The sequence below is a fragment of the Strongylocentrotus purpuratus genome, unplaced genomic scaffold (assembly GCF_000002235.5).
Source record: "Strongylocentrotus purpuratus isolate Spur 01 unplaced genomic scaffold, Spur_5.0 spur5_scaffold_10, whole genome shotgun sequence".
Lineage (NCBI taxonomy): Eukaryota > Metazoa > Echinodermata > Echinoidea > Camarodonta > Strongylocentrotidae > Strongylocentrotus > Strongylocentrotus purpuratus.
In genome coordinates this window covers 4422153-4448486 of record NW_022145595.1, presented here as the reverse complement: position 1 = coordinate 4448486, position 26334 = coordinate 4422153, and the positions used below count along the sequence as shown (strand labels likewise).

Sequence of the window (26334 nt, the reverse complement as noted above, 5' to 3'; positions counted from 1 at the left end):
ATTTGTCATCTCTATCAGAACTTTGTATCCAAGTATATTATTATTCCCCGATTAGTTTAGATGCATGACACGTCTATGCTTGAGCGCTAGTTACTTTGGCAGCTCGGCTATAACCAGGGTATATGTGTAAAGCGCCATGAGCGTCAGAGCCTGGAGGATACCGGCGCTATATAAATATCCATATTATTATTATACAGTCGTAGTCGTGTGGTCCGAACAGACTGGGATACTGAGGATGTTTGATCGAGCCCCGGCACAGCAAAATTTGCCGGAATTTATCAAGGCAAGCCTCTTGATTGATTATGACGTAGGCCCACATTATGATTTGTATATACTGTGATGTTTTTGTAGTGATCAAAATGAGATACTACTGAATTAAGATACTTCTTAAAATTACATGCGCTGCACTCGTAAAAGGAACCACACACATTTGGCATTCAACTTGTCAGCTATTTCTCTTCATAATTCTAGTAACTATACTGTATGTGAAGACTAATTTCAGGGGACATTTCGCCTCTGATATTCTTCAAAACAGATATAGACGGAATTCGACACTTCGAGGTATTTTTGAATCTTTGCTAACCTCCTTATTAGAACGGACCTAGCTGTAAGGACTACTTCCTCTCATGCTCTCACAATGAGAATTCAGTTCCTGTAAAACGAATTACTCCCGGGTAACAAGGATAGCTTCCTGCTTCTGATCTAGATTATTATACAAAGGCAGATCCAGGGTTCTTCGAGAGAAGAATTGGGGGGGGGGGGGGTGTAAACAAAAAAAAACACTTAAGTTCCCATTCATTTGGAATAGCGTAACATAGATAGAAAAAAAGTCTTGTAAGAAAGGGGGTTGTTTAATCAACTAAAAATACAACTCCGAATCCGGTATAGGCGATTTTATTTTTTTATGGATTTTTTTTATGGAATTATAGTTGTCACCTCCTCGCCAAGATTCAGAGCAAATTATCTTCAACGTAATCGGATCATTTCAACAAAACAGTTTTACCCAGAGACTCTTCACCAGGAAGGATATTTGTCTTCATTCAGAAACTTGCCCGAACTGTTGCATCCGCTTGTGGATATCTTGTTTACCAGAGGACCGATCCGCATCAAATCCAATTTAGTCCTTAAAACAACTATACAGATTAATATGGGAATTAGCACAACTTTTTATTTGTAAAAATGTCAGTTTATTCATAAACATAATATCAGTGACTACCGTGTTGGATGAAACATTAAAAATAAAAAGCAGCACATATTATATTACCGTATCTCATACATCATCACATCCCCCTAAAATTATCTTTTTTCCCAAACATATACCAAAATTGTTGTTTACAAATCAAAGAGGAATTCAAAGAATATTTACAAACTTATCCCCGAAGTAAAAGCACGCGAGATCACATACTTTAAGACTTATATACAGACAGTAATTATGGTTAATTATAAGTGTACATATCAACGAGAGACTTATCTAGCGAAACTTTGCAAGAAAAAGAGAAAGAAACAGACAAACACAATTATGTACACCCACGAACGAACGAACGAAAGTCGTAAATGATGATGCTGCCAATATGACCCAAAGTAAACAGAACTGTACTAGGTATACATGTATAACTGTACATGCGCATACAATCACCTGTTTGATTTAACATTTATCATTGGCATTAACTTTTCATTTAAACAAATTATATGGTATTGCTAAAATATTATACATGAATTTGAAATTGAAATTAATTAGTAAGCTGTCTTTTATACTTCTTAACTTAAATAACCAAACATCTTACCATACAGGTATATATTCAATTTCCAAAGTATTACTCCAAAATTTTTCCGCTCTAGATTTTTGATTTTTGTTTTAATTAACTCATGATATATTCTCTTAACTGTCAACTGTCTAACTGAAATCATATCCTCAATCAATTTTATATCATTATATACAAACGCTGTGGATCTAAATTTCATATACTCTCTATGTTCTACATTCATATCTGCAAGTACTAACATATTCCCGAGTGATTGAATCGCTCTTCTAATACGTGCATATTGACTATACCATCTTCCATCCTTAAATAATATTTTCGCACTTAACTCATTAACTGGTAGAAAACCTTTACCATCCATTAAATCCCCAACAAACAAAATGTCAGAATTTATCCAATTCCTATAAAAAAGCATTTTCCTGTTATACGTTACATTTGTATTCAGCCAAATTATTTATCTACGATAGCTGCCAAAAGTACAAGATCGATGCAAGAAAAAGGTCATAATTAAATTATAGTAGAAGTGAGGAATCTTGTTCTCCAGAAAACTTGCGTTTTTTGTACTATATTTACAATTCATTATAACCTTTATACCACCAATTTGCTCAAACCAATAGTCAAACATACATTTGCAACCTGCATTTAATTCATCGCCTAGATATTTACAAAACCAATTTATATTAAACGATGCAACCTTTGTTTCAACATCTAACATATCTAAACCACCTTCTTGAATACTATTCAATGCATTTGACCTTTTAACCTCTGCAGGTCTACTTTTCCATAGGAAATCAAAACAAACTTATCGAGCTCCTATCTCTTTAGGACAAGACAAAACGTGTGATGTATAAATTAAAACAAGATAAATTGTATTAGACAAAAGTGAAAAACAAATATTGCTTGTAGCAATTATATACCCCTTTCCTCTGCTACTTCATTCCATAAGGTAAACTTACTTCACATATTACGTCTGAAGTACATGTATTGTATTGGCGTTTTTTTCTATTTCCACCCAGGTGAAGTAAATGGGGACCTGGTATATGTAGGAATTTATTCCTTAAAACGCAGCTCGCGTGACAGCTGCACTGCTAAAGCCAGGGTAATTATGATGCCTTATTGTAGAGCGCTTAGAGACTTCTGATAAAATAAGTGTTAGGCGCTATATAAGCAAATATAATAATAATTATTATTATATGGTTATTAAAGTGGATAAGTCGTCGGACTGTGAACCACAGGGTACAAGGTTCGAATCCCTGCCACAGCACTAAGGTCCTTTGACAAGACATTAATCTACGTTAAAAACCCACACGCGACCAGGTGAGGTAAATGAAGGCGCGTACGCAGGATTTTTTCAAGGGGGGGGGGGGGGGGGGGGGGGCGGGGGGTTTAACATTTATAAATCGGTCCGAAAATTTCGCAACGACTCAGCCAGCCGCTGAATAAGCGGGGGGGGGGGGGAGGGGGGAGGGGGAGGGGGGGGGGGGTAAGAGGTCAATTTTTTTTTTTTTGGGGGGGGTCCCAAAAAAATCGCAACGACTCAGCCGACCGCTGAATAAGCGGGGGGGGGGGGGGGTTTGGTTTTTTAGGGGGGTTTACATACATAAAATTACCAAAGGGGGGGGGGTTAACCCCCCAACCCCCCCCCCCCCCCTGCGTACGCGCCTGGGTAAATGGGTACATGACAGGAATGAATTCTTTTAAATGCAGGGCGCCATCATGGCAGCTATAGTAAAGCCGAGGTAATAATTACGGAGTGTCAGGTGTCTCAGACATGAGCGCTAAATACAAGAACGAGCTCTTTTAAAATTTAGATTTAAAGCATGATATTGGAAAGGCAAATGTCTGGGGAAGGATAGAGGTTGGTATCGAAAGACAAATGAGGAAGCCTTCACAGAATAATTTACAAATCACATTCACACTTTTTACTTATTACTATAGGGACGACGATAACCCCCTAGGACATCTAATTTCCGATTAAAACTACCCCAGTAAAAGTAATATCAGTTCATTTAATTAGCCTTACCCCAAGAACAATTATCCACGACATCAAGACCCCCAAAACCCCAACTACCCTACGACAACTACCATTGGACAAAATTAATATCTCCGGATAACTATCTCAGATATCCGCAGATAATTTGGGTTATGTTTAGAGGAGGTATTTTTCTGGGTGAAAGTGTGTGAGAGGTATTTGAGACTAAGACCCCATCAATGATGGTCAATCGGCAGATGTTGATTTTAAAAAGACCTAAAATCCTGTTATATGCAGATCCCAAACATATTATCTTCTTATTTCTTGTTCATTTCTTTGTTTATATTTTGAAACAGTTACAAACCTAAGGACCTTTGTTTAGCTTGCTTCTGAAAGAAGAAAAAACACTTTCAGCTTAGTCATTGGTAAAATAACCATGGTAACGACACCACCCCATTACAAGTGACACCCCTGCGTAAAATGATTCTAATCTTGTTTATTATCATCGGTTTGTGTGCGGCGCTGTGTTAGAACAGACTGCTGGTTGACTGGTTGAACTTTAGCTACGTTTTCAGGGGGCGGGGCGTCATCTCTTACATGTACTTCCACCGCTGGCACCCGCCTAGAAGAGGTATAGAGATGTTATTGTGTCAACCTTTACAATGCACACAAATGTTTACACAAATCTTATAAATCGGGTGTAGAAATGGAATGAAGTGTACTTTAATGATGTAGAATAAAGTGTACATCAATGACGTGAAATATAAAGAATAAAGATATCCTTTCATGCATTTTGAGAGTGTTTTTGTGCCAGATGTATTTGATTAACCGTAGGCCCATGAATTATAAGTCCCAAATGAAAAATCCTTTTCCACTTTCAATCCTTATGTCTGTCATAATTTTATGGATTTTTTCTGTTTTCTTCATTCCTATTTGTTTTTTGTTTTACTGTATATTAGTAGCTGATGCTTTCATCTAAATGAATATTCAGATAAAAAAGAAGAACATCACCATGGATTAGGATAATACTTATCGACATTGTTCAGCGCAAAAAACAGTCCATCAATCTTCAACTTTGGGTTGACTTAACTATTGAAAGCTTCACCCCGATTGGAATACCAAATGCTGAAGAAGTGTGTATATAATTTTAACATATTCAGAAGTGATTGAGAGTTAGCTGAAGGCATATCATTCAGACGAATGCTGAATTGCACATCTTGCTAAAACAGCAGCTAAATTTACCTGCGTGTACAGCAGCACCATATTATCCATATAATGTACATGAAGACTTGCAAAGAAACTATTCCAATCCCGATTCCAATCAGCCATTCCGGTTCTATATGAAAAGAGAAACAGAGGTAGAGGGAGAGAGGGAGAGAAAGAGAGAAAGAGAGAAAGAAAAGAACATGGGGAGGGATGAGGTAGGGTAGAGAAGAGTGGATGAAAATGAACTTTTAAAAATGATGTAAAAGGCAATATAAAACCTTTTTATAGCTTCAATTGTGTTTGAATATTAACCCCAAAATATTATTTCTCTCTTATAGTTTGTTCACATTTTGTTTCTTACTTTTAATGTTTTGATATTATTTCTGGCTTATTATACTATTTTACTCTTCTAATTCCTGTTTTTCTTCAAGACTACAGTGTAATAATATGTTTTCCCTATATGACATGTGCTTTCGAGGTCGATATTTTCTCTCTTGCTCTCATTTTTGCATACGATTTGATAAAATATTAACAAATATACATTTATCATACAGAGAGAGTGAAATAAAAAGCAAATAATACACTGCATGCCAAGACTTAACGCCTCTAAGTGGTCAATAGAACGGGCGTGAAACATAGGTTATAGTATTGAGATATCGACTGCTTCGAGAGGACTGCCTGTTTTTATACGCTCAAGGGAAATTTGCCTCCGCGCTGCTATCACATCCGAAAGACGTGACTCAGTTTCGAACCGGGGTCGCCTGAGCCAGTTTGTAGGCGAGGACAGAGAGCTGACCAAGTGAACGTGCCGCTAGACCAACTCACATCCCCGAAAGACGGCTCAAAACTGTGTTATTATGCCCTCGATCGAAAGAAACATGTTTCTCTTCAAAGCATTGTCATTTGTAATACTCATATCTAAATCTCATTTATATGTTTACTCATTCGATACGCATGTAGTATCCTGTCTATGTATACACTCATAATTACGTAATGGTTTAAGTTATATTGCTGCATCACAATTCGTAACGTAGTGTTAGAAACTTATTATACAGCACGTACGTGGATCATTGTCATTTGATTGGAGGATTGTTGGTCACATGATATTCAATAGATGTTATATTGCACGGTCGTGCATTTTTGGTTATATGCAGATTGCGTATACCTCTCTGTCGAGCGCGTATCCCTTTGTTACTGACGCGAAGGCAATCTGAATGTAATCGAGAAGGCTTGACTCCACTGACTTTAATTTATCTTTAATATAAGGAGTAAAGCATAATGTTGATTAACGTTCTATTAGATCTTTTTCGATGTTGTATAAAACAAATAATGAATGTTTTCATTCGTTTAATAGTACGAATATTTTCATTCGTTGAAAGATTAACGATAATTCTAGAATGTTAATCTTTCAACTCATGAAAATATTCGCACTATTGAACTCATAACCATTCATACTATTGAAATATCAGCTGTAGATCCCTACGACTATTTTGTCCCTTCTTTCCTGTATTGCCTAGTATCCGTGTGCTCAAGTTCTAGGTTTTGTCTTGTTATATACCATGAATGAGGAAACGTTTAAACTCATTCATTATGTTGTAATTGACTTGTACTTTACTATCATCATAGTTAGACAAAATAATTTGTATATTATTTCAGTTTGTTAGTAATAGAATGTACAAGAAGTAAATAATGTTGTGTGAATGAAAACAACAAGATTTATGTGGAAAATAAATGAACTTGAACTTGAACTTCGTCTCAGAACACAGCTCAGTTTTAAGATTACCTCGGGAAAGTAACATGCCTCTCAAAGCAGTCGATATTTGTTTAATCATATATCTTGCCCTTGAATTCGTCAACTCATTTCAATTATTTCAGCAATGCCTCCCAAAGCAGTCGGTATTTGTATACTATATTTTCATATTTCTATAATCAGGTTAATATACCATCTTGAAAAAGCGTAGGCTTACCCCGGAAAACAATCCGGCCACAGTCGATTACACTACCACTCCACAGTCCATTTGCAGAGCATTTGATTTCCACTTTCTTGGTACTGTTTCCTTCGCAAGATAGCGTCACTATCTCGTCAGCCTGGTAGACAAATTTGAAGGGCTTGGCTAGTATATTTGGTGGGAGACCCGGCGGTCCGCAGTTGGTGCGACACGAATTTGACTGCGGCTCTGTGTTTGGAAACAGAATGAAAATTGAAAAGAGTTCCGATACTGAGAGAGAGAGAATACGAAAAAAAAAAAAAGACCAATGGCGCTCACACTTCGACCCAGAATCTATTCGTTTTATTTTCTGTGGTCATGCATAAAGGAATGATTCTTGAGGATCATAATCGAGATCATCATACATCAAGTATATCGGAATAGACACAAGGATAAATTGGTGGATGTTCAATGAGTGATGGATTAAATGTATCTGGCACTCGGAGGCATAATAAAGATAATAATAATAATAATAAATTACATTTATATAGCGCTTAATACAAAGTTTCTAAGCGCTTAACAAAAATAAAATTAAAGTAATGTTAACCTACAAATTACAACAATATTATACATGATACAATAATTATAATAACAAATTCCTAATAACAATCATAAAATAATAATAGTTAATATTTACATAACGCTTTATAGTTTAACAAACAAAATATGATTACATTACATTACATATTGAACAGATAAGTCTTAAGTTTACTCTTAAATGTTTCTAACGTTGGGGACTCGCGTATTTCATGGGGAAGATTGTTCCAAAGTTGGGGGGCACAGACAGAAAAGGCACGATTTCCATAGCGGGTGTGGGTGCGAGGGCCTGGGGCCAGATGAAGATGTGCTGTGTATGATGATCGGAGACCTATAGATGAAGTACGGGTTTTAGGAGTGGTGAGTGCCGAGAGATATGAGGGAGCAAGTTTGTGAAAGGCCTTGTATGTCAGCATGAGAATCTTGAATTTGATACGTTGTTGGAGGGTGAGCCAGTGTAGAAAACGAATGATCGGTGTGATGTGTTCATGTTTTCTTGTACGTGTGATGAGGCGTGCTGCTGTGTTCTAAATATGTTGAAGAGGGGCTAAATGAGAGCTAGGGAGATTGATTAATAGTCCATTAGGGTAATCAAGGCGGGAAGTTACAAAGGCATTAAGAAGACGATGAGTAGAACTTTGATCCAGAAATTTTCGCAGTTTTTCAACTTTGTGGATCCCGAAAGCTGCGATACGACACACGTTGCGTATATGCTGGTCATAGGCGCCGGAAGTGGGGGGGGGGGGGGGGGCAGGGGATGGCAGTTGCCCCCCAGTCAAAAAAGTGGGGGGGGGGGGGCAAAACGTATTTTTGCCCCCCCAAAACGCCCCCCCTCCAAAAAAAAAAGCAGTAAAGGGGTAAACATGGTTTGTATTTTTAACCCAAAAGAACATAACAAAAATAAAAACCTGAAAAAAAATCACATATACAATTCCATTCAAAGAAAAGGAAAGTTCACAGGAATTAAATTTCATGAACATTGCGCATATGCCACCTATACGGTATTTATCAATGGAGGTCTTTATAATAGCGATACGCGCATATCGTCGACATATTGTGCGAGAATGGGAAAGCGTGTCTGCTTTTTTGTTATAGGGGTGAGAAGACATGAGCCCCTGAACGTTGGCGTACTGATGGGGGGGGGGGGGGTGTATTTCTTATTCGATACCAGTGATTTACAAATGTTGCTGTGAAGACATTTTCCGGTATTTTTTCTCCATTTTTTTAAAAGTCATACCTTTTTATGCGTTTGTTGGAAAATAAGATATTCCCAAATTACAGTCGGGCGAAAAATACGCTTGTTAATAAGCCTTTATGTCATGGTCTGCAAAGTGGGTGGGCTCTAGCCTGAGCCCCCCTCACTTTTTGAAAAAGTATATTAAAGATAAAAAGAAAGAAAGACGGAGAGAAAAATTTAAGTGACCTCCCAATGTCACAAATAAGGTATAAAAAATGCCAAAAATCCCAGAGCTTACGGGGGCTCTGCCCCCGTACCCCACCAAGGGCCCTAAGGCCGTTCCCTGGATGCTCATCTGACCGTAATTAAATACCTAAAACCCCTGAGCTTCCGGGGGCTCTGCCCCCTGGACCCCACCAAGGGCCCTAAGGCGGGCCCTGGATGCTCATCTGACCGTAGTTAAATATTAAAACCTCTAAGCTTCTGGGGGCTCTCCCCCCCCCCTGGAACACGTCAATAGCCTTTAAGAGGGCCCCCGGATGCTCATCTAACCGTAATTAAATACCTAAAGCCCCTGAGCTTCCGGGGGCTCTACCAGGGGCCCTAAGACGGGCCCCTGGATGCTCATCTGACCGTTATTAAATACCTAAAACCCCTAATCTTCGGGGGGCTCTGCCCCCTGGACCCCACCAAGGGCCCTAAGGCGGCCCCTGGACGCTCATCTGACCGTAGTTAAATATAAAAACCTCTGAGCTTCTGGGGACTCCCCCCCCCTGGAACACGCCAATAGCCTTAAAGATGGCCCCTGGATGCTCATCTAACCGTAATTAAATACCTAAAACACCTGAGCTTCCGGGAGCTCAGCCCCTTGACCCCCTTGCCGAGGCTCATGCCCTCGATCCCACGCCAACTTACACTCTACCTGATCGTTAATACTCCACTTTGAAAAACGTTCCGCGGGACCTGTAACGTGTAATACTGGTGGTGATGCATATTTTTCGTCTGCCCCCCCCTTCAGAACGTTTATTTCTCATGGCGTCACTTCCCCTGGAAGGTGAGCCCCCTGGAATGTTTGCCCCCCCCCCCAATCCCAAACTGCTTCCGGCGCGCCTGATGCTGGCTCACATTCAGCACGTTGTCCACCGTGACTCCCAGATCCTTGGCAGATTGGGAAAGAGTGATTGTTGTGCCATCCATGTCAAGATCAGGTAGCACACTGGAATTGCGAAACATGGAAGTTATATGCATAACTTCTCTTTTTGTGCCGTTGAACACAATATTATTGCCGCAGGACCAGTTTTTCACGTCACTGACGCATCTGCTGATCTTGGAAATGCAACTGGAAGCATCACCTTGCTTGAGCACTATGTACAGTTGCGTATCGTCGGCATACATCATATGCATGACGCCATCATGAGCATAAATAAATCACAATTTGAGCACTGTGGTATAAAGGTGAATGCTCTAGACTACAATACGAGTTCTGGGTTCGGTCCATGCTAGGTGTTATACCATTCAACAACAACGTTTGTTTTGCTCACAAAAATTGTCCGTCTCGATCCAGGTGTATAGATAGGCCTACTTGCAAGGCTGGATTATGATTACAATCAAACAAAGTCAATTGTTACGTGAACTATTATCATATCAGTTTCAAACACTTTAACGTCCAGGAGGCCAGGAGCCCGAAATATTCACGAGATTCTATCTATAAGATTTGATCTCTCAAATTTACTCTCTAAAATTATCTCTCTACAATTTACGTCATTGCCAAAATGTTTGTCAGTCTGACTGAAGCCATTGAGTTTATCCATATGCAGAGCCCCTGAAACCTACAGTCGGATCGGGATGTTAAGTAAGTTACGGTCAGGCCGACAACATTTTTTGTCAATGATTTGGATGGTCTGAGTAACTTTGAGGTGTCAAATCTTATTGATGTAATTGGGTAGATACTCCGGTACAGACTCCCAGAATATCGTATATTCAGTATACCTGCTTTCTCTGAAGAGCAGTCAACTTCTACCTCATGGCGTGACAGGCACTTGTCACCAGCCGACATGTGCTTCATGCTGCAGCCCAAGATGTTCTTATCACCGGAGCTGCAGCCCACCTCCCGAAATAGGTATAACCGCTTGGATCGATCCGACGGGAACTGAGGAGTAGAGTGGAAAGAGTCCCGAGCGGGACCGAACCCCAGCTGAGCGCAGATGACGTTAGCGTTCTCCTGGTTCCACCCATCCGCGCAGATGGATCCCCAACGCCCATCACGGTTGACTAGAACACGGCCTTCTGTGGGCTTGGCTCCTCCGACCAAGAGCAATTTTTCATCTGAGAGAGAAAATGAAAGGTGATCGTACTAACATTTCTATTTCTCAGACGCTAACATGCGAGGGTTTTAGGTGAGACTAGGTTTACGAGGTGACACGAATAGTACCACATTTGAAACTTTCGCACGTTACTGCGGGCGCCATCATCATCATCATCATCATTGCTGGGCCAACATGCAGTACGGCACTTATCTTACCTCCATATGCACGGTTAGGAGTCTGGCAGATGGGAGCCTCGGGGATGCACTCCTCTCCTCCATCAAGGCATTCTAGTCGACCACCATCTCCGCATCTCAGCCTCGTTATATTAGAGCGATCGGTGCAGACTATCTCCAACGTTTCGTCGTACCTGTACGTCAACTTCCAAGGACGCAAGAACGTATTACGTGTGTCGATGAAGGGCGCAGGACAGGTAATCGAGTCTGGAGCATAAAATGATTTTTAAAATAATTTAAGTCATTTAAATGCAATTCATTTTCATTTACTTCTTCCAGTTATTATTGTTGGGGTCAAATAGCACAAAATACTAAAGATATACAAAAATGTACACATGACATAAAAAAAAACCCAATTTCCGGTCCACACCAACTGTCCGAGTGCTTCATCTGACAAAATAATGAATGTTCAATGTCTAAAATAAGGAAGGACAAAGACTCAGGCATGAATTCTGATGAAGGTATCAGAGCATACCAGAGATTCAATTGCTATTGGTGACTTACCATCGATTCGAGGGGGACAAGTCGGAGGTTCCACTCCTTCCCATTCCCAGTGGCCATTGACGCACTTCATGACCCCTGAGACACTGGGGTCACCTGGGCATCTCACCTTCACACGGGTGTCCACTGGATAACTCAGTTTGAACGGGTGCATTACCATGTGGTCGTCTTTCTGGAAGGAGATGGGCCCACACGACGGAACTGCAAACAACTCCAAAGACGTAATTGTGATGGTGGTTATTTTACTTGACTGCTAAGAAAGCAGACGGCCGTCGGCTTTAGGTCCTCTCCGAGGGCCCTGGTAATGAGGATTAATGCCTTACCAAAGAGCACTAGCGCAACGACTTGGTTTCGCACACGGGTCATCGGATTACGAGACCACTACTTATCGTGCTTACAACCAGCCATATTATCAGCAGTGTCTGTTGCACAGGAGGCGTCAATTGTGTGACGTTGGACTGCGTCAAGGACTGGCGTGATATTTTACGCGCCGTATGAGATTGACATCGTACAAGGAGTCAATGCAAGCTGAAAGGTGTAAGCATAGCATCGAGTTCCTGGCCTTGGACAAATTGCCTTCACAGGATCGATTAGCGCAGAAAAGGACGCCTCGTGTGTAACAGGTATCATCCAGAGGATGTAAATTTGACGCATCGCGTTAGAACTTCATAGCAGAGCCACAGTCTTGACGTTAAGATGGGGGTGGGTGAGAAACTGATTGTTAAAATCAAAACTAAAAAGCCCGGGGTTTAAAGGGTATAATAAAATGCACACATTTAAACCCCGCGCCCCACACCCTCCCTCACACGCACTCACATAACATTATCATAATTACTATATAATTGGGGAAGTGAAGGTCTTTTGAGAATGTTTGTACTTCTTGCGTTTCCATTTTTCATCCTACAATTTTTGACATACAAAATCATGATTCTTTAACTCGCCAATTTTTTTCCCCTTCAGTGACTGGAATTTTCTTAAATAGAAATCTGTCAAGAGATGCAAAATGCCTCCTTGCCCCTCCTCCAAATACCCTAATGCCCCATAACCTACCTTTGCCTGAGCAAGTGATTCCAGCCTCTTCATCGTTGCTACATAAATTGCCTTCTTTAAAAAAGCAACTTCGCAAGTCCGCTGCATCCTTGTTACATTCAAAATATCCTTGAAGTGGAACCAGCGAACTCTTTAGGAACTCCTTTTCCCCAAGGTCTTTTACGAAAGCACCAAAGCCAATCGCACGGCACACGACGTGGTAGAACTCTTCTCGTCGTGGTGTGTTGCAATGCGTGTGCCATTCACCCGAACTCTTGAGGTAGATCTCGATGCGGCCTTCCCAGGGCTGGGTGCCTCCTTTAAGCCTTACGTCATCTAAATAGAAAAGATGACCAAATATATCATGGGTTCAGGTGGATGACTGAAGCATGCAGGGTTTTTCTTTGCTAACATGCTCCTGCCCTACCCAGAGAAAATATTCCATCATATACTACGTGCTTTATGCATCATGAGTGGACATGTGTTTCACACGTCCTCTCTGTAAATTAGATGTATTCCTTTCTTCATCAACTAAGACGGGATAACTTTACAGAAATTTAAAGTGCTGAGATGCTAATAAGGGCACTGGGAATCACAATCGGTTTGATTGTTTGTTTTACCTGGCTGCTAAGAAAGTAAGCAACCGGGGAGACCGACGGCTTTGAGCCCTCTCCGAGGGACTTGGTAATGAAGATCAATGCCTTACAAAAAAAAAGCGCTAGCGCATCGACTTGGTTTAGATTCCGAGACCTCCCAGTTACGAGACCACTGCTCTACCACTGAGCCATCGCACCTCCAATAACTAAACTATACCATACGATACGCCGAGTTGCCAATTTGTGTCTTTGGACGACTTCAAAGCTTTTGAAATAATTATTACGTCTTTAAACCTATATAATTGTATCAAACTTTCACTTGCTCGTAGCATATTCTCCTTTTATCAAAACCAGTATTATATCCGTTTGGACTTTCCCTTTGAGTTTTTCGAAACCAAGAATTGACCCGAGATGATAAGATTAAAAGTATGGTCTGCCATTGTGCGGTTGACTGGTATCGTATGGTAAAATGCTTTTTTAAATGCACCCAAAAGCTGTAACTATTTTTGCTTCAACAATTCAAATGATGCGTAACATAATTGTTTTGTAATCATTCAAGACGAAATACTACAGTATCATCGATCCTCTAAAGTATCGTCAGATCACATATAAATATTGGAGATGCCAACGTTCAACAATCTAGGGTGTTAGAGGTATCGTAGTCGAGGGGATACGTCATCGGACTGTGGATCACAAGGTCCGCGGTTCGAGTCCCGCCGCGCCACGAATGTCCTTTGGCAAGACATTGATCTATATTTGCCACACTGAACCCAGGTGACGTTAATAGGTAACTAGCAGGAATTAATTCCTTAAAATGCTATAGAGCGCCGTCATGGTAGCCATGCTAAAGCTAGGGTAATAAACGGGAGCGACAGGAGTGTCAAGTCTCACAGATTTATTTATTTATTCACGAATATTTTGGACAGAGTAGCCTGATCAGCAATCAAGACATTAAAAACATGTAAATATACAAATGAAATTTAAAAAGCAAATTAGAACATTAACATTTCATAAATAGTGACAAGATACAACAAATACTTAAAATACGTTACACGCTGGTCTTCCTCAGGGCTCTGTTTGCATATGATTAAAACTGACCTATAATAGGTAAAAAATAAATGGAACCATTAGTATACATATTAGAATAAAAAACAACAACAACAGGAGGATAATCAGGGACGATTTGAGAGTAATTAAAACATAGTAGAAAAAAATTCAACATGAATTATCAAGTTTGGTTATGGGCGCTATATAAGAACAAGAACACGATAAAAAGAGTTGGTAAAAAATGTGTGTCAAGTTAAACTTTAGCCAAAATCGGGCATGTTTTTTTTGCTTTGTTTTTTACTCCAAATTCCGTTGAGATAAATATCAAACTCTTTGTAGAGTGAAATATAATGATAAAATGTAGCCTACAACTACAAATGTTGTCAATTCATAATCTCTGACAAAAGAAATACCAGTCTTTTGTATCGAATAAATACTGTATGGGAGTGGTGTACAATGTACCTACGATCGAGGGGGGGGGGGGGGACTTGGGCATGAGCCTCCCATTATGAAAAGACAGATACAGAAAGAGAGAGAGTGAGAGAAAGGGGAGGGGGTAAAGAACAGAAATGGAGTTGAAGTGACGTGGAAAAAAGATGATAAGATCCTTTTAATACCCTTCCATTGATCCAGGGGACCTTTAATTAACATTTCATATATACCTAGAAAGATCGATGCCCTCTCCCGCCTATGATACCCCCCCCCCCCCATATGGCGGGTCTGTGCGTCGCCACTGCTGTATTGTCACCATTTAACGAAAAAACTGTATAATTATGCGGTTTTTTGCTGTAATGGACTTTGAACTCCATAACAGTTTCATTTTTAAACATGTACTTGTATACGGAGGCTGGTGCATAGCTTGTTCCTGTTGATTTACGAATGAAATATCACGCTTCCTAGTAATTATGTGGCTCTTCCCCAAATATGTCGAAATAAGCTGTATATCCAATTATGTTTAACGAATTTATTTCGCATTTGAGAAAAAAACACTGTGATTTATTTAGTGTAATTAACTGCTAGTTAATCTCTATTTTGGATATGTTTTTTTTTCTTTGCGTTTTAATCTTACAGGAAATATAGGCCTAATGAAGTTCTAACTCATTTTGCACAAAATGCATCTATTGCAGCCCATTCACTCATCGATGGGTGCTATAATATTTGTATTTTTCACAATGGTATTTAGTATAATTTGTAAATGATGATACATTTCCCATGTTGTTGTTGTGAAAGGGCAGTAAGGAGCAATCACCGTGCTCTACTCTGTACGCACTGTAACAAGTGGGTTCATATTTCATGTACAAACATATTTAAACATGTTTATGATTCTGAAATGCATTTTATAGATTGGCAATGTCGACGATGCCTAATGAAGCAGCTACCATTTTATGGGCAAGAAGATTTATCATTTAATCCAATTTTAAATGTAAATGATTGTATATTAGTTGAAGGGATGTCACATGCCAGTCAACAATTTTGTTATTTTCCTTCTAAAAAGGGTTTGAAATTAAGCCACCTTAATATAAGAAGTTTAAAAAATAAAAAAGAAAGTATGGAAATAATTTTACAAAGGTACCCTTATGATATTTTGTCACTATGAGAGACTTGGCTTGATAATTTTTTCTTCTTTACAGTCACTTAGTATTCCATTTTTTGTTTTTGAAAGAAAAGATAGTAAAATGGCGGAGTGGCATGTTACATTTAATAGAGAAGGTTCAACTTAAAAAAGACGATTTGTTTTAAAAAGTGAACATATTGACTGTATGTGGATTGAAATAATACAACCGAATCATTCTTTCAATTTTATGTTGCACTTAACAGAAACCTGATTGTGGTATGGATTTTTATTCAGATCTTTGAAAAAATGTCTAGACAATGTTTTTTTCTCTAAAAAAATATGGGGGTTTTAACTGCAATATGCTAGCTCGAAATACAAATGAATACCTTACTCTGGCTAGGAAACGGAGATATAATTAGAGACAGTTTGATAAGATAAATATTGCTCGAAAAGTAAAAGACTTAACATTTTTTTAAGAAGCCCAATGATTAGAATATTAGGATAGGTATACAAATTATCAAAATAGAGCGAATAACTTAAATAACAAGGTAAAGGAAAAGCATTATAACGATATTCTAATGAATCGAATAATGATATGAAGAAAACCTGGAGGACATTGAATTAATTACTACAAGACGGTAACAAATGTGAAAATTATGGTGTTGTAATTGATGGTATATGAAAATGACAAAGAAATCATTAATAATAACTAATCAGGAAGTTATGAATTTTCTTACTCAATACTAGTGCATCCACACAAATACATATCACTTTCACTATAACTTGGATGCTGGTGTGAGGAAATATGATTTTTAGGAGGAAAATTGGAAATTTATATTATCAATATAAAAAACACAATTAGGAGATAGTGAGGCAATGACGTCACAGAATCATGAGTGAGTTGCCAATTTGCCTTGTGATTTTCAAAGTTTTTCATGTCATTAACAATTCATAACTTTCTTATTAATTATCCGATTTTGCTCAAACTTTTTTTTGATTGGTTTGTCTAATTTGTCTGCTTCTATTGAAAGTAAGTTATTTTTGGAGTGGACTTGTCTTTTAAACTCGCCAAGATTATACCAATCTATAAAATGAATGGAAAGAATTATCTAAATGATTACAGACCTATATCGGTTTTGCCTATTTTATCAAAAATATTTGAAAAAGCTGTTCATACACAATTATATTCGCATTTTACCAAATTTTCATTAATAGACTGGTTTCAGAAAATTTCTTTCAACATCCACTAGCCTGTTTGACAAACATGAATATTTTTGGGAAATATAAACTCAGGATTTTGCACTTAAAGTATATTTTTAAACCTACGCAAGGAAATTGATCTTATTCCTCATAAATTGATTATTACAAAACTAACTTACGAGGTCTCTTCAGTGGAATTAAAATGCTTTTTAAATATTTGCTTAATAATAGACAACAATGTGTATCAATAAATGGTTTATATTTATAAAAGTGATTTATTAACAGTTAAATGCGGAGTACCTCAAGGTTCAATTTTGGGCCTTTATTATTCTTTATTTACATTAATAATAGGATTTTATTGAAATCAAAACATCAAAAACCAACAGCAAACAGTCCAAAGACTGACAACTGTCTTGGGTACAAAAATAAAATTTAAATCAAATATACATAATAAAATAGCAGTAATGAATAAATACATAAGTTACATAAGTTAAAATATCAAATAACTAAACTATTATCAGTAAATATTGCAAAAAGGACATATAAACGAATAAGTATACATCATTACAATTACATCAAAAAGGGGCTCTCGAGCTTGCAATAACTAAATCAGGTACAGACCGAGAGTCCAATAAAAAGAAGATTAAAATGCATAAGGTTTAAAAAGATCAATAGTAAAAAGAGGGGAATATGTCAGCTAAAGAATAATTTTTAAAATTTAAAGTATTGAGAAAGTACAAGTAACATACAATAAAGAAATTCCCAAGAGAGTATAGAAAAAGAAAAGAGTAAGATAGAGGGAGAGAGGGAAGAAAAGAAAAGGAGAAAGAGAGAGAGAGAGAGAGAGAGAGAGAAGGAAGGGGATAGGAAGGAAGTTAGGGAAATATCAATAAGATCTGTTGACTCTGTAAAATCAGAACAAGTATCTAAACATTGTAGACATTATTGCAGGAATTATGAAATACATGTACATAAAGGAAAAAGAAACATGTGTAATCTACCAAAGAAGAATGGAAAAAGAAGGAGGAGGATAAGAGAAGAATTTGAGAAAGAGAGGGGAAAACACAAGAAAGGAAATTAGAAATTGATAGATTTACACAAGTTTCATCATGTTGATTACCTTCACTGCCTGTGGTATAAAAGAATTTTGGTATCTGGAAGTACGGCATGTTGGTTGGCAAAGGGTGTCACTGTTTCTTAACTGGCGAAAATTTGGTAAGGAGTCCCTACGTGGAGGGAGCATGGAGGAATGTCTGGATTGCAAGAATGATTTAACAAAATTTATGAACAATTGTTGTCGTCTATCTGCAAGGGATGGAATCTGTAATATTTGAAGGGCGTGAAGGTAATCAACATAATTATATCCCAAAATGATACGGCAAGATCTTTTTGGACTCGTTCGATCTTGTTCGACTGATTGGCAGTAATAGATGATGACCACACTGGAGAGGCATATTCAACTAACGGTCTAATGTACATACTATAAATAGCAACCAAATCCTCTAGTGGAGCTTTGTGTTTTTTAAGAACACAAAGGATGTAAAAACGTCGGGATGCTTGTTTGACAGCATTCTCGACTTGTCTATCCCATTTCTTATCAGACTGTAAGTGCACTCCCAATAACTTAACAAACTCAGTAGGCTGAAGGACAGAGTTACTGATGCTAACTTCGGGCATAACAATCTGGTTCCGAAGGAAAGAGATATGCAATACCTTACATTTTTTCTTTGTACAAAACTGAAATGTCTGATAAGATAATGTTAAAATTTCATTGTATCCTGATGATACCGTATTAATCTGTAAAAGCAGAAATGTTAACTTAGAATCTTAGAATTAAAATGCATTATCAGTTTAATATATTTTGTAAATGGTTGAGTATCATGATATTAAAACTCATTTTGAATGAAAACAAGACTAAAGGGTAATGGTGTTTGTTCCAAAGAAAAATAACGAAAACTTGAAATTTGAAAATAAACGCATATAAATTGAATTTGTTGAAGAATTAAAATATTTAGGAGATATTTTGGATACCAATGTACAGGGCACTAAATGGTATAAGCGCTTATACCATTTAGTGCCCTGTAGGTTGGTATAACGCTTATACCATTTAGTGCCCTGTAGATTGGTATAACGCTTGTACCATTTAGTGCCCTGTAGAATGGTAATATCTTTTTTATTCATTATTATTTTGATAAGGAATGAATATGACATTTGTAAATATGTTACCTGTCAATTATCTTTTTTATTCATTATTATTTTGATAAGGAATGAATGTGACATTTGTAAATATGTTACCTGTCAATTGGTGATTTAAACAATAAAATAAAAATAAAATGCATCCCTGTATGAATACAATTTTCTGGTTTGTTTTAATTGCTTTGTGTTTTAAGATGAGGTACAAGGAAAGAGAGTGAATGCATGGTCATGTAGAGAGGTTGAGATGAATCTTATTTTGTTCTTGCAAAAGATAGGAAATAGAAAGGAACATTTAGCTTTATTTCTACCAATTAAAGTTGAGTTCTGGTCATGCGATTGCATTGTGAAAGAAACGGTGTGGAATCGACCAGAAAAGGTTGATCATCTAGCATATAAGAATTTGTGTGTATTGCAAGGTTCTAGAATCATCAAAATGATAAGAAATTTGTCCAAGTCTTGGTAAAGTTACAAACACTGTACACAGAATGATGTATATGGGACTACCAGACACGTGGCGTAAATATCCTACCCCCCCCCCGAGTTTTACGATTTTACTGACATATTTAGAATATAAAGGCATTTGAAGAGCCATGCTTTTCAGGGAACATGTCTTATCTGATGATCTTCCACACTTGCATAATAAGAATTATTACGCTCACAAATTATTTTACACCTCTTCCCAGAAGTCAACCTTCTCTTTAATAACAGAGATTTGTGACTTGATGGTTAATAAAATATCAAATAAACAAGGATTTTATAGCATTTTCTGTATCTTTTTACAGTCCAGAAATGAAGAAATAGTCCAGAATGGAATAATTTGTTGTTTAACAGCACATATATGAAAATACAAACAAGCAACGTCTCACAAATTAACACGAAAACATTGACACAATCACTACAAAATAAATCAGAGCAGCTGTTCGTATACACGATAATAATTATAAGACGTAATATTAAAGTAGGAGCATATGGAAACGTTTGCTTGTATTTGTCTCATAAAAGAATCTGACCACGAACTGACTCCCACACGGTGTTGAGTGCTCAGGGGTCACAGGCCAATGGCTTCATCGGGCAGGTAGTTCCATTATGTGAATGGGTAAATTAACTATTACAAAATGAGGGAACACATTACGTTGTACAATAGGGACACCGGACACACATTGTTTTTATTGTGCAGAACATACTCTAACTCTAACAATTGGAGTACAAAGAATAATAACAGGTGAATTAAATGCATAAACACCACAACACACCTGGGGAGGAAGCATTCATAAATTTGAATACATATAGTTGATAAACGACTCCGATGAAACTAGAAAACCAAAATGAAATTTGCGTTCTGGCAATTGGACTACAAAGAATGATAGCAGGTGAATGAAATGCTTCAACAGCAACACAAACACCTGGGAAGCTAGGAAGCATCCATAAATTTGAATAATTTAGTTGATAAACCACTCCACATGTGGACGTTTGTTGGAGCAGAAAGCAGTGGATTCTTAACACGAACCCATTTAACAGAATGTCGGAACGTAAATTAAATTTGGCGCGGTTGGAAAATGCATCTTAATTTCTACCCTGCGAATTTAAAGAGAAGATTCATTGATTTAAAAAAACTAACTTTAATGTCATTATTGCAAAGGTGACACTTTGATTGGCCAAGGTTATCAAAAGCCAATGCTTAGACAACATTCAAAGTAATGATTATTAACAATTACAAAACGCTTAGATACAGCCCCGACATAGCACCTGAAAAGCTCTCCGGTCGCTGCTGAGATATGACGTCACATGTTGAACATGATGTGCACAAGCAGACGATGTCCCATGACATCTCACACAATTTCACTGCCTGTTTTTTCTTCTTTTCTTCAGTTATTTCTCTTTAGTAGGAGACCAGCCTGTAGGTCCCGTGACCAATCTCGGGGAACAAAGGTTTGAAAGTGTTTTTGTGTTCCCTGATGAATACCGAACAATTTTGACTTGGGCTGCCCCCTTGAAAATCCCAGGCATTTTCGTGAGGGGTCAACAAAGGTCATACAGGGTTGAAATTCAAATATACTCCAATCGTGTCGATATGCATATCGAATTACTCGTCTGGTCATGAGGATTCAAAAAATGTATAGTTTGCTATACCTCCGACCTTAAATGAGGGCGCTATGGTCAAAAACGTTGAAAGGTCAACACACTTTTGACTGGTGGTCAAATTCACCAACACAGTGAACCTTATCAAATTTCACATCAAATTACTCGTCTGGTCATGAAGATTCCAAAAATGTATAGTTTGTTATACCTCCGACCTTAAATGAGGGCGCTATGGTCAAAAAGGTCAATGCACTTTAGACTGGTGGTCAAATTCACCAACACTTAACATTGTCTGATTCTAATGATTTTAGTGTCATATAATATGTTTTCTGACACGGCAAATTCAACTATACCACTTTCAAAAGTAAAAGTACTTACCTTGACCATGTACATTCAAAATGGCTGCTGTTTCGGTGACAAACATATATAACTTCTTATCCATGGGTTTGAGGGAAATTTCAAAGTTATGGCAACCACTTTTGGTTTTAAAAGTTGCTTAGTTGAATTTGTTATGTCAGAAAACATATTATTAGACACTAAAATCATTAGAATCGGACGTTGTTAACTGTGTTGGTGAATTTGACCACCAGTCTAAAGTGCATTGACCTTTTTGACCATAGCGCCCTCATTTAAGGTCAGAGGTATAACAAACTATACATTTTTGTAATCCTTATGACCAGGCGAGTAATTTGATATGAAATGTGATAAGGTTAACCGTGTTGGTGAATTTGACCACCAGTCAAAAGTGTGTTGACCTTTCAACGTTTTTGACCATGGCGCCCTCATTTAATGTCGGAGGTATAGCAAACTATACATTTTTTCAATCCTCATAACCAGACGAGTAGTTTGATATACATATCGACACGATTGGAAAATATTTGAATTTCTACCCTGTATGACCTTTGTTGACCCCTCACGAAAATGCCTGGGATTTTCAAGGGGGCAGCCCAAGTCAAAATTGTTCGGTATTCATCAGGGAACACAAAAACACTTTCAAGTGTGGTTTCTTTGATTGTTCATTACCCCCTATCCTGTGTATTTACAAACAAAAGAATTTAGTTTTCAGAATGGGGGTCATATCCCTTTTTGAATGATGTAAAATTCCATCACATTTATATACACTAAACTCATTATAATTTGAAAAAAAAAGCATTGCAATTATGTTCATTCTTTATGGGGTGTCGTCTGCTTGGGCAGGGTTGGTTCATATTGTGACGGCATTAAAACATCGTTATTTTTCCGGCGAATCTCTCGCATATCCCAGATGCTATAGAGGTTGTTTTATTTGTATTTTTATAAATCACCCGATATGTAGTTGAACTAAAACTTGCACGATGGTCATCTGTTAGCTTACCAGTTTCTAGTAATACGCTATTTGCCATATTTGTGATTTTCTATGAATCCGCACTTTAATGGTACGATCCAGTAAATTAAAACAGTAAAATGGGTCTTATTTTAAAATTACTCATTAAATAAAACCCAAAACTTCAGTGATATCAGAAAAAAATATGTTTTATCGTATTAATAATTAAAAAAAAGATGTATAAACATTGTGAAAGTGTCGCATTTTACGATAAAAGACACCGATTTAGCAAAGATGACGTCATTAGTGCGCTTGCATCAGGGAATTCAAGGTCAAAAGGTCAATTCAGACCCTGATAAGTTATTGGTCGAGCCTTTTTGTTTCCTTTATTCCGACAAAATTATACAATCAATCAAAACAAGTTTGATACCAGAAGAAAGCTAACGATTAGTATTTTCATTAACCGCTTGCCCCAAAGTCTCTTGATCACAGTGAAACGAGTGAGAGCTTGCGAGAGCGGCCAAAGTGTGATTGAAACTCGCTATTTGCTCTTCTCCAACGCAAAAAGAGACGACATTGTGCTGGATAAATGTATTTTTTCCGACAAAAGTACAGAAAATTTGCATATGGTCTTTTTATATTATACTTTATGAAATGTTACCCGAGTGATTTCCGGGTGCCCCAATGCTGGAAAGAAACGCACATTTTAGAAAACTTCACTCTTTCATGGAAAAATGCTTATTTGTTCTATGCACGCAAGTCAGATTGAGCGGATGATACAACGTTTCCATATGAGGGGAAAGGGATGTTGTGATTGCACAAGAAACTCACTGAAAAACAGGAACTGAGGACGAATGGTACAGGTAAGAAAGGAAATGACAGTGAAAAAGGTCAGTTCCAATCCGAACCTAACCTTCGGTTATTAAAGATAAAGGCCGGTAGTAGTAAAATTGCGGTTCAAGAATTTTGGGTGCAAAAAATCCATTCATATTGTTTAAATATTTCCTTCAGAGGTTTAGATGGCAAAATTTCAACCTAAATTCGCAAAAAAGCAGAAATATATGCCCAAATGTTTAATGTTGAAGTGCATTCGCGATATCTATCCAGGCCGGATCGATTCGATAATTTACCAAATATATCAATTAGTAGGCGGTTTCCCGGCAAAATTTGTATCATGACGTACTAGTCAAAACATATTCTTTCACTTGATTGGTAATAAGAGCTTCCATTTCATTTTTTGAGAGGGGGCCGGAGCATTTAACGACAAAGAAAGAAATCTGAGGGCCTAGCAATACGAAACCTACAGCTTATGGTTTTGTTTTGGTTGAGTTTATTGTTAGTGGGGTATGTTCTATTCGGAGCAGACCGATCTAAAATCACTTACTGTCCATTGGTGCCAGTCTCGACGGATCTAACAAGCTGCTCTCCTCTGGTCCTGCCCAGCATTTCGGGGCACAAATCACCAACCAACCCGCAGCTAACAACAATGCCAACCGACGCGACTGAATGTGTACTCTCATTGACTGGGACGACTCCATTTTTATCATGAAAATGCGACAAATTACAATTCACAATCGGAAATTGTTTTCGTATACAGACAAAATTGTTCTCATTCCTTTCACCAAAGAGCATAAAGCAATTCATGCGTCTTTCCTCAGTGCAAAGTCCATTGTCGATCATGAATAGCTTCTCGAAAAAAAATCATGAAGTTTACGCGTGCAGCTAACAGTAACTCCCACCAGATTTGTTTATAAGGGTATTAATGTTCCATTCTTTGTCGTTATGACGTATATCATTAATACGGATATATAGTAACATCAATGGAAGTGTTTCGAGATATAGTCTGGGATCCCCCGAAAATAAGAAATAGTGGCGTCTGTGGCTTGGTTTCAGTTTTGAGATACCAAACTTCCCTGACCACCATAAGTTACCATGATTATAAAAAGGCACTGATGGAGGATGCGGGTGGGGGCGAAGCTAAAACAATTTGAAGAAAGGGGGAGGGTAGTCGAACAAAGATAATGACACATTTATCTACCGACAAGCAACATTTTTTGCGGAAGAAAAGGAAATTGGTTTATGATGATCACTTTAATTGATATTTGTTTATTAGGGAGAGCAAAACCAACAACAAATCAAAAAAGAATCAGACTAAATGGGGAAGATGAAGAAGAAGAAGAAGAAGAAGAAGAAGGAAAAGAAGACGAAGAAGAAGATGAAGAAGAAGAGAACGAAAAAAGAAGAAGGAGCAGAAAGAAGAAGAAGGTTCGAGCGGGACTATGGTGTCTTTTGGCAAGACATCAACTACATTTGCACCAAAGAGCACAAGCGCTCTTGGTTTCGAACCCGAGACCTCCCGGTTACGAGACCACTGCTCTACCAAGGCGGTGAGCATAGGCACCGGAAGTGGGGGGGGGGGGGGAGGGGGGCAAAACGCATTTTTGCCCCCCCCCCCCCCCAAAAAAAAAAAAAAACGCCCCCCCCCCTCCAAAAAAAAAAAAGCAGTAAAGGAGTAACGATGATATGTATTTTAACACAAAAGAACATAACAATGATAAAAACCTGAATAAAATCACATATAAAATTCAATTAAAAGAAAAGGAAAGTTGACAGAAATCAAATTTCCTAAACATTGCGCATGCCACCTATATTGAGGTGTTTATAATAGCGATTCGCGCATATCGTGGAAATATAGAGAGAGAATGGGAAAGCGTGTCTGTTTTTTGTTATAGGGTTGAGAAGACATGAGCCCCTGAACGCTGGCGTACTGATGGGGGGGGGGGGGTATTTTCTATTCGATACCAGTGATTTACAAATGTTGCTGAAATGACATGATTTTCCGGTATTTTTTCTCGATTTTTTTGTAAGTCATACCTTTTTATGCGTTTGTTGGAAAATTAGAAATTCCCAAATTTACAGTCGGGCGAAAATATGCTTATTTAGAAGCCTTTATGTCAGGGTGTGCAGAACGGCTGGGCTCGGGGGCTCGAGCCCCCCCGCACTTTTTGAAAAAGTATGTTCAGAGAAAAAGATAGAAAGAGAGAGAGAGAGAGAGAACAAAAAAGGTGACCTGCCAATGTCACAAATGAGGTATCAAAATATGCTCATCTGACCGTAATAAATGCCTAAAACCCCATTGCTTACGGGGGCTCCGCCCCCGGACCCCACCAAGGGCCTTAAGGCGATCCCCTGGATGCTAATCTGACCGTAATTAAATACCTTAAAACATCTTAGCTTCCGGGGGCTCAGCCCCTTGACCCCCTGCCGGGGCTCAGGCCCTGGACCCCACGCCTATTTACGCTCTACCTGAACGTTAATACTTCCGCGGGGCCTGCATGTAACGTGTAAGAGTTGTGGTGATGCAGATTTTTCTTCTGCTCCCCCCTTCCAAAAGTTTTTGATCATTACGTCACTGCCCCTGGAAGGTGAGCCCCCTGGAATGTTTGTCCCTGGCGGTGAGCCATCCGCCTCCTTGAATGCTGTGATCTTCGAAATAAGTAGACTGTAATAGCAACCAGCTAGAACTGGGGTATTATCAAAGCGCCTGAAGCACCTTGCGTGGTGGATTATGTGTGCCATAAAATAATCCGATGTTATCATCATTATTACATCCATAAAGAGTTTCTGTCTAATATATAATTTGCCCACA

At 38.3% G+C, this 26334-nt stretch overlaps 1 protein-coding gene across 1 annotated transcript; it reads right to left on the bottom strand.

The window, feature by feature from the left end:
* Positions 1–3423: 3423 nt before the first annotated feature.
* Positions 3424–24453, bottom strand: LOC100894034 (neurotrypsin). The gene is made up of 8 exons (XM_003726995.3): positions 24070–24453; positions 12731–13045; positions 11684–11881; positions 11162–11386; positions 10630–10965; positions 6906–7115; positions 4975–5068; positions 3424–4354 (listed from the first exon to the last, which is right to left on the bottom strand). The coding sequence occupies exons 1-8, from the start codon at positions 24230–24232 to the stop codon at positions 4219–4221; spliced, it is 1677 nt and encodes a 558-aa protein (XP_003727043.2). The 5' UTR covers positions 24233–24453; the 3' UTR covers positions 3424–4218.
* Positions 24454–26334: the final 1881 nt, after the last annotated feature.

What these genes read in the sequence shown, in the direction of transcription:
- LOC100894034 (XM_003726995.3), bottom strand. Translation starts at nt 24,232, where the DNA reads ATGATAAAAATGGAGTCGTCCCAGTCAATGAGAGTACACATTCAGTCG. An exon ending in AATCACTTGCTCAGGCAAAG is followed by an intron (nt 11,882 to 12,730) that starts GTAGGTTATGGG and finishes AGTTGTTTGCAG; the next exon opens with TTCCGTCGTGTGGGCCCATC. An exon ending in TGGCCGGATTGTTTTCCGGG is followed by an intron (nt 5,069 to 6,905) that starts GTAAGCCTACGC and finishes CTTTTCATATAG; the next exon opens with AACCGGAATGGCTGATTGGA.